General features: G+C 34.6%; 1 protein-coding gene across 1 annotated transcript in view; it reads left to right on the top strand.

The window, feature by feature from the left end:
- The window catches only part of LOC137615822 (protein PFF0380w-like), a 20,872-nt gene extending 16,908 nt beyond the window's left edge, over positions 1 to 3,964 (top strand). The window contains exons 2-6 of the mRNA XM_068345516.1: positions 1,089 to 1,376; positions 1,800 to 2,120; positions 2,304 to 2,657; positions 2,841 to 3,194; positions 3,560 to 3,964. Of these exons, the coding sequence (XP_068201617.1) occupies positions 1,089 to 1,376; positions 1,800 to 2,120; positions 2,304 to 2,657; positions 2,841 to 3,194; positions 3,560 to 3,964 (1,722 nt within the window). The remainder of the gene's footprint in view (positions 1 to 1,088; positions 1,377 to 1,799; positions 2,121 to 2,303; positions 2,658 to 2,840; positions 3,195 to 3,559) is intronic.
- Positions 3,965 to 10,000: the final 6,036 nt, after the last annotated feature.

Here is a 10,000-nt window from a genome sequence, read left to right as displayed (position 1 = left end):
GGAATGATACAGGGAATGGAAGTAGTACATAAGTAAATAGATGCTGTTGATTTTAAGAAACACTAAATAATCTTTTATAACAGCGATTATATATTTTATCAGCATCTTGTGACTATTAATTAAAAGTAATTTAATGTGGAGCTCAAGGGAGACAGAGGCAAACTTATTGAAATATTTTTATCGTTTGTAATTTGACTGGTTTTTGTTAATAGAGTATACATAATTTCAGGTATATAGTTTATCTAATGAAAAAATGTGACAGTAACAGTTCAATATATTTCGGTTGAAAATCCTCTTTTATCCATGTTCGATTGAAGACCATGGCTGCCTCAGTGATGTTAAAAGACACTTTTCTTATTGCTTCAATTATTTATTTTCAACAGCAATGCACTTTGCCAGTAACTGCGCCCTTTGGCTTAGTACATAAGCGAATGTCTGTAAGTACTATTTTAAAGTGAAAAAAGTTTATTTATTTATTGATGAATTCTTTAAAAAATGAGAATAGTACGGTTACTGATAAATCGCTGTGCTCTTGATAAGGAAATTAGAACAATAAAAACCTGTCGTATAAAATTAACGGGAATGAGGCAGCCATAGTCCTAAATCAAATATGTATTTCAATATCTTATTATTTATATTTTCGTCTTTATATTTTATTAAATTATCTCTAGTCATCTGCAAACGTTTTATTAATCATCCATACAAACATAACATCGCTTCTCAGTATAATTTCCATCACAATCCTATTACTTCTGAGTACAATTTCCATAACAATCCTATCACTTCTGAGTACAATTTCCATCACAATCCTATTACTTCTGAGTGCAATTTCCATCACAATCCTATAGTACAATTTTCATCACAATCCTATTACTTCTGAGTGCAATTTCCATCACAATCCTATAGTACAATTTTCATCACAATCCTATTACTTCTGAGTACAATTTCCATCACAATCCTATGATTTCTGAGTACAATTTCCATCACAATCCTATTACTTCTGAGTGCAATTTCCATCACAATCCTATAGTACAATTTTCATCACAATCCTATTACTTCTGAGTGCAATTTCCATCACAATCCTATAGTACAATTTTCATCACAATCCTATTACTTCTGAGTACAATTTCCATCACAATCCTATGATTTCTGAGTACAATTTCCATCACAATCCTATGATTTCTGAGTACAATTTCCATCACAATCCTATCACTTCTGAGTACAATTTCCATCACAATCCTATCACTTCTGAGTACAATTTCCATCACAATCCTATTACTTCTGAGTTCAGTTTCCGTCACAATCCTATGATTTCTGAGTACAATTTCCATCACAATCCTATTACTTCTGAGTGCAATTTCCATCACAATCCTATAGTACAATTTTCATCACAATCCTATTACTTCTGAGTGCAATTTCCATCACAATCCTATAGTACAATTTTCATCACAATCCTATTACTTCTGAGTACAATTTCCATCACAATCCTATGATTTCTGAGTACAATTTCCATCACAATCCTATTACTTCTGAGTGCAATTTCCATCACAATCCTATAGTACAATTTTCATCACAATCCTATTACTTCTGAGTGCAATTTCCATCACAATCCTATAGTACAATTTTCATCACAATCCTATTACTTCTGAGTACAATTTCCATCACAATCCTATGATTTCTGAGTACAATTTCCATCACAATCCTATTACTTCTGAGTGCAATTTCCATCACAATCCTATAGTACAATTTTCATCACAATCCTATTACTTCTGAGTGCAATTTCCATCACAATCCTATAGTACAATTTTCATCACAATCCTATTACTTCTGAGTACAATTTCCATCACAATCCTATGATTTCTGAGTACAATTTCCATCACAATCCTATGATTTCTAAGTACAATTTCCATCACAATCCTATCACTTCTGAGTACAATTTCCATCACAATCCTATCACTTCTGAGTACAATTTCCATCACAATCCTATCACTTCTGAGTACAATTTCCATCACAATCCTATCACTTCTGAGTACAATTTCCATCACAATCCTATCACTTCTGAGTACAATTTTCATCACAATCCTATTACTTCTGAGTGCAATTTCCATCACAATCCTATAGTACAATTTTCATCACAATCCTATTACTTCTGAGTACAATTTCCATCACAATCCTATGATTTCTGAGTACAATTTCCATCACAATCCTATTACTTCTGAGTGCAATTTCCATCACAATCCTATAGTACAATTTTCATCACAATCCTATTACTTCTGAGTGCAATTTCCATCACAATCCTATAGTACAATTTTCATCACAATCCTATTACTTCTGAGTACAATTTCCATCACAATCCTATGATTTCTGAGTACAATTTCCATCACAATCCTATGATTTCTGAGTACAATTTCCATCACAATCCTATCACTTCTGAGTACAATTTCCATCACAATCCTATTACTTCTGAGTGCAATTTCCATCACAATCCTATCACTTCTGAGTACAATTTCCATCACAATCCTATCACTTCTGAGTACAATTTCCATCACAATCCTATCACTTCTGAGTACAATTTCCATCACAATCCTATCACTTCTGAGTACAATTTTCATCACAATCCTATTACTTCTGAGTGCAATTTCCATCACAATCCTATAGTACAATTTTCATCACAATCCTATTACTTCTGAGTACAATTTCCATCACAATCCTATGATTTCTGAGTACAATTTCCATCACAATCCTATTACTTCTGAGTGCAATTTCCATCACAATCCTATAGTACAATTTTCATCACAATCCTATTACTTCTGAGTGCAATTTCCATCACAATCCTATAGTACAATTTTCATCACAATCCTATTACTTCTGAGTACAATTTCCATCACAATCCTATGATTTCTGAGTACAATTTCCATCACAATCCTATGATTTCTGAGTACAATTTCCATCACAATCCTATCACTTCTGAGTACAATTTCCATCACAATCCTATTACTTCTGAGTGCAATTTCCATCACAATCCTATCACTTCTGAGTACAATTTCCATCACAATCCTATCACTTCTGAGTACAATTTCCATCACAATCCTATCACTTCTGAGTACAATTTCCATCACAATCCTATCACTTCTGAGTACAATTTTCATCACAATCCTATTACTTCTGAGTGCAATTTCCATCACAATCCTATAGTACAATTTTCATCACAATCCTATTACTTCTGAGTACAATTTCCATCACAATCCTATGATTTCTGAGTACAATTTCCATCACAATCCTATTACTTCTGAGTGCAATTTTCATCACAATCCTATAGTACAATTTTCATCACAATCCTATTACTTCTGAGTGCAATTTCCATCACAATCCTATAGTACAATTTTCATCACAATCCTATTACTTCTGAGTACAATTTCCATCACAATCCTATGATTTCTGAGTACAATTTCCATCACAATCCTATTACTTCTGAGTGCAATTTCCATCACAATCCTATAGTACAATTTTCATCACAATCCTATTACTTCTGAGTGCAATTTCCATCACAATCCTATAGTACAATTTTCATCACAATCCTATTACTTCTGAGTACAATTTCCATCACAATCCTATGATTTCTGAGTACAATTTCCATCACAATCCTATGATTTCTGAGTACAATTTCCATCACAATCCTATCACTTCTGAGTACAATTTCCATCACAATCCTATCACTTCTGAGTACAATTTCCATCACAATCCTATTACTTCTGAGTACAATTTCCATCACAATCCTATGATTTCTGAGTACAATTTCCATCACAATCCTATGATTTCTGAGTACAATTTTCATCACAATCCTATCACTTCTGAGTACAATTTCCATCACAATCCTATCACTTCTGAGTACAATTTCCATCACAATCCTTTATCATTTGTGACGTATTCAATATCTTTCCAATCTACTGAACTTCCTATATGACACTAGTTGACACATACCATTAAATTGCCTTAATGTTCATCATCATCATTATCATTATTATCAACGCCTCCTTCAAAAACGAGTTTTTCCAAAAGAACCGTTAACGTATAGAAGTCTTGTCTTGTGTTACGGGGTGGGGGTGGGGGTGGGGGGGGGGTGGGCTACCCGTATTTGGGGGAGACGTTAGGAAGGTCCCAGGGACGATGTTGATGCATGTAAACAGGTGGCCAGTTTTTTTTTTTTTTTTTTTTTTTTTTTTTTTTTTTTTTTTTTTTTTTTTTTTTTTTTTGAAAGACTTTGCTCTCGTTATCTCCACTTCTAGGTGGATGTGTGCATTGTCGTGTGTTTAATGAAGTCAACGCAGGTAATTTCGAGTGAAGTGTTTAATGTTAGTGTTTTAAATGAAAATTCCTTCGTGCTGTTAATTTGAGATTTTAGAGGCTTTGTTTTAACAAGTAAACAAGTAAATTCCATGGTCCTGAGTGGTAACTTTATCTCCATTGTATTGTCATTGTGGTTCTCAGTTGAATATATATATTTTGGGGTATTGTGTTGTAATTATACAGTATTTATGTTTATATATGACTATACATACACACACACATATATATATATATGTATATATATATATATATATATATATATATATATATATATATATATATATATATATACATACATACACACACATAAAAGAATTAGGCTGTTACCCCTAACAAGAGATAGCTTCAGAAAAAAGTCAGGATCACATTCTTCCTTCAACAACTGATTCGAAAATAAACCCCAAAGCATTAAAACGTCAACATCAGACGCTTTACACACCTACACATAAGATTCTTTAGCATCATGTAGAACCCGTACTCATAAACCTACCCCCCCCCCCCAACGCGCTGCAGCTTCCCCTCCCGTATAGAAAACATAAATGTTAATGTATGGCAAGGATGAATCTTAGGTTTCCTTTATTAATATGGTCGTGTTATGTGGAGAGAAGGGAGAGCTTAGTTGATAAGAATGGCTCCTGATTGGGTTAGAAGGTTGGTGAGGGGAAGGCATATGACGTACAAAAGGGTTGTAGAGGTCTATTGGTAGCGTCCCTGCCAGACGGGGGTTCGAGTCCCGCTCAAACTCATTAGTTCCTTCAGTGACTGCAACCTCTCCATCCTTGTGAGCTAAGGATTGGGGGTTTGGGGGAGCCTATAGGTCTACTTGCTGAGTTATCAGAAGCCATTGCCTGGCTCTCCCTGGTCCAAGCTTGGGTGGTGATCATATGTATATATGGTCAATCTTTTGTTCAGGGCACTAGCTTCAGCCATTCATGAGCGGCCTTTAAACATTTAATCCTTTAAAGACACGTTTAATTTGTAATTGATATACTCTGTTTTTGTTTGGGGTTTCGACGTACTGCTGATGAACTTTTTAATGGTATGAAACGGCTAATGTTAAGGAAGTGTTCTGCACATGGGCTCATCTACGCTTCAGGAAAGTTGTACACCAAACCCATTTTGAAAAAATCAGGAGCCACTGTATAAAACTCCAACTATCTCTCACATTTACCCTATATAATAAAGAGCAAGTGCCTGGTGCTAAATATATATATATATATATATATATATATATATATTATATATATATATATATGTATATATGTATGTATATATAAAATTTCCTGTCACGAGAGGTGGGGAGAGGGAGTAGTCATACCCTGCTGAGAAGGGTGGCTGCGTTTGTGTAGTACATATCTATATAAATGTTTAGCCGTCAATTTTGACGCGTAGCGTATACACACTCATATATATATATATATATATATAATATATATATATATATATATATATATATATATATGTGTGTGTGTGTGTGTGTTTGTGTGTGTGTGTGTGTGTGTTTGTGTGTGTGTGACATGATGTAGGAAATGATGAATGTTAATACTTGAAGTCACAAAGAAAAAAAAATCATCACCCCAGTCCTAGACATCTGGGTGTCAAAGTTCGCCGTTCATCAGGAAGATCTAACCAAAGACCCAGTAAAGTTAGAGTGTGAAACAATTTCATATTCTATTGCAAATAGACATAGTGACATCTTTGTTTCTAAAATGACCGGCGATTTTATAAATGTGAATACCACCAGTTTTGTATTTTGCCTGGATATGATTTCAAGATCCCCTTAAAGGTTTAAAGGTCGCTCATGAATGGCAGAGGTAAGGGACAGTGACATTGCCCTTTAAAGCAGGACAATGCCCTAGAGACTGACCATATATTATATGATCAGCGCCCAAGCCTCCTCTCCACCCAAGCTAGGACCAGGGAGGGCCAGGCAGTGGCTGCTGATGACTCAGCAGATAGACCTAAAGGCTCCCCCAAATCTCCCAACCTTAGCTCACAAGGATGGTAAGGTTGCAGACACTAATGGCACTAACGAGTCTGAGCGGGACTCGAACCCCCGACTGGTAAACACCAGGCAGAGACGTTACCAATCAGGCCACAGCAACCTTGACCGGACAATCGCATCTGATGTTTAAGGAATATTGGAATGTACATGATCAGCGTTAAAATAAGGTTTGTACTGGTAACTAATTTCTCTATTTTGGTTTTGATTGTTATTTATTTCCGGTCTGGAGGATTCGAAAATATCTCATCATGTATAATAAACGTCAGGTGAAACATGATTCAGATGTAATTATCTTTAATTTATAGCAAATACTGTATTGGTAAAAATATCCTTTTTCGTATATGGTACGGGATATATATGTGTATATATATATATATTATATATATATATATATATATATATATATATATATATATATATATATATATATATATATATATATATATATATATATATAATCATCACCTCAGTCCTAGACATTTGGGTGTCAAAGTCCGCCGTTCATCAAGAAGATCTGACAAAAGACCCAGTAAAGTTAGAGTGTGAAACAATTTTATATTCTATTGCTATTCAAAATATACAAGGTGACATCTCTGATTCTGAAATGACAGGCGATTTTATAAATGTGAGTACCACCAGTTTTGGATTTTGCCTGGATTTGATATCAAGATCCCCTCAAAGGTTTAAAGGTCGCTCATGAATGGCATAGGCAAGGGACAGTGACATTGCCCTTTAAAGCAGGACAATGCCCTAGAGACACACCATATATGTTCAGCACCTAAGCCTCCTCTCCACCCAAGCTAGGACCAGAGAGGGCCAGGCAGTGGCTGCTGATGACTCAGCAGATAGACCTATAGGCTCCCCCAAATCTCCCAACCTTAGCTCACAAGGATGGTAAGGTTGCAGACACTAATGGCACTAACGAGTCTGAGCGGGACTCGAACCCCCGACTGGTAAACACCAGGCAGAGACGTTACCAATCAGGCCACAGCAACCTTGACCGGACAATCGCATCTGATGTTTAAGAAATATTGCAGTGTACATGATCAGCGTTAAAATAGTGTTTGTACTGGTAACTAATTTCTCTATTTTGGTTTTGATTGTTATTTATTTCCGGTCGGGAGGATTCAAAACATCTTATCATATATAATAAACATCAGGTGAAACATGATTCAGATGTAATTATCTTTGATTTATAGCAAATACTGTATTGGTAAAAATATCCTTTTTCGTATATGGTACGGGAGGTACGGGATATATATATTTATATATATATATATATATATATATATATATATATATGTATGTATGTATATATGTATATATGTATATATATATATATATATATATATATATATATATATATATATATATATATATATGTATATATATATATATATATATATATATATATATATATTGTTTCAGTGATAAATATTAATTAAATATTGGGTATTTAGAAAGTACTAGATAAGGGGAAATGTTAATTGACTTGAAAAGTTGTATTGATATCAAACTCTTATATTTGCAGGTTTACATCATGTAAAATGCATCACGTTAACATATTGGGATCAAAGTTTCCGAGCGATTTTGTTTATAACGACTGTTAAATATTCGAACCCTCGTATGTTTTGTTTATTTGTTTACTTACTTATAAACCCACATCAGTTATTAGTTGCTGAGATAATATCATAGGCATAAGTTAAATAGCACCTTTTTTCCCTGTTGGAGCCCTTGGGCTTATAGCATCTTGCTTTTCCAAGTAGGGTTGTAGCTTAGCTAGTAATAATGATAATAATGATAATAATAATAATAATAATAAAATTAATAATAATCGTAATTATGATAATTATAATAATTATGATTATAATAATAATAATAATGATTGTAATTATAATAATTATAAAATTAATAATTATGATTATAGTGATAATAATTATAATGATAGTTATGAAATTAATAGTTATAAAATTAATAATGATAATAATAATAATAATAACAATAATAATAATGTTCCCATTGTCCAGTGGACAATCAAGAACAGAGGCTCTATTCATATAAAACCTGCTGACTCAGCCGACCCTTAACTGATCAAGAAGAGTCTGGCTATCAAGATTATTCAAGGTTTACCGCTGATCAATTTGATAATGTAAATTTATTTGACTTGTTATTTGTGGGATGTTTAGCGTTCCATTTATTAAGTGAGCACAGACAATGGCTAGAATATAAGAACACTATAGTCCATTTCTTTTATCGAGGCTGATTTGCACCGACTCGCAGCGGTGCCCTTTTAGCTCGGAAAAGTTTCCTGATCGCTGATTGGTTGGAATTATCTCGTCCAACCAATCAGCGATCAGGAAACTTTTCCGAGCTAAAAGGGCACCGCTGCGAGTCCCCTTTTAGCTTGGAAAAGTTTCCTGATCGCTGATTGGTTAGAATTATCTCGTCCAACCAATCAGCGATCAGGAAACTTTTCCGAGCTAAAAGGGCACCGCTGCGAGTCCCCTTTTAGCTCGGAAAAGTTTCCTGATCGCTGATTGGTTAGAATTATCTCGTCCAACCAATCAGCGATCAGGAAACTTTTCCGAGCTAAAAGGGCACCGCTGCGAGTCCCCTTTTAGCTCGGAAAAGTTTCCTGATCGCTGATTGGTTAGAATTATCTCGTCCAACCAATCAGCGATCAGGAAACTTTTCCGAGCTAAAAGGGCACCGCTGCGAGTCCCCTTTTAGCTCGGAAAAGTTTCCTGATCGCTGATTGGTTAGAATTATCTCGTCTAACCAATCAGCGATCAGGAAACTTTTCCGAGCTAAAAGGGCACCGCTGCGAGTCCCCTTTTAGCTCGGAAAAGTTTCCTGATCGCTGATTGGTTAGAATTATCTCGTCCAACCAATCAGCGATCAGGAAACTTTTCCGAGCTAAAAGGGCACCGCTAAAAGAAATTGGCTAAAGGTAATTAGTCTCCGCTGCATTTATTAACAGTTCATCATCCTACCAACTTCGGATGGTTACCTCAGGTGAAGGACGGATGAAATAGTGTTATTAGTTATATATTTTTCATCAAAACTGGCAAATTTTACAGATATCTTTCAACATTTTTCCTCAAACCAGGCAGATGCTACTGATATCTTTAAATGTTTTTCCTCAAACCAGGCAGATGTACAGATATATTTAAACATTTCCTCTCAAACCAGACAAATTCTACTGATACCTTCAAACATTTTTCCTCAGCAGGCAAATTCAACAGATATCTTTAAAATATTTTCCTCAAACCAGGCAAATTCTACAAATATCTTTAAAAATTTTCCTCAAACCAGGCAAATGCTACAGATATATTTAAACATTTCCTCTCAAACCAGATAAATTCTACAGATACCTTCAAGCATTTTTCTTCAGCAGGCAAATTCTACAGATATCTTTGAACATTTTTCTTCAGACCAGGCAAATTCTACAGATATCTTTGAACATTTTTCTTCAGACCAGGCAAATTCTACAGATATCTTTGAACATTTTTCTTCAGACCAGGCAAATTCTACAGATATCTTTGAACATTTTTCTTCAGACCAGGCAAATTCTACAGATATCTTTAAACATTTTTCTTCAGACCAGGCAAATTCTACAGATATCTTTGAACATTTTTCTTCAGACCA

Source organism: Palaemon carinicauda, chromosome 2, assembly GCF_036898095.1.
Source record: "Palaemon carinicauda isolate YSFRI2023 chromosome 2, ASM3689809v2, whole genome shotgun sequence".
Taxonomy (NCBI): Eukaryota; Metazoa; Arthropoda; class Malacostraca; order Decapoda; family Palaemonidae; genus Palaemon; species Palaemon carinicauda.
The sequence above is the reverse complement of the archived record's forward strand: the minus strand, read 5'-3'. Positions and strand labels throughout refer to the sequence as shown.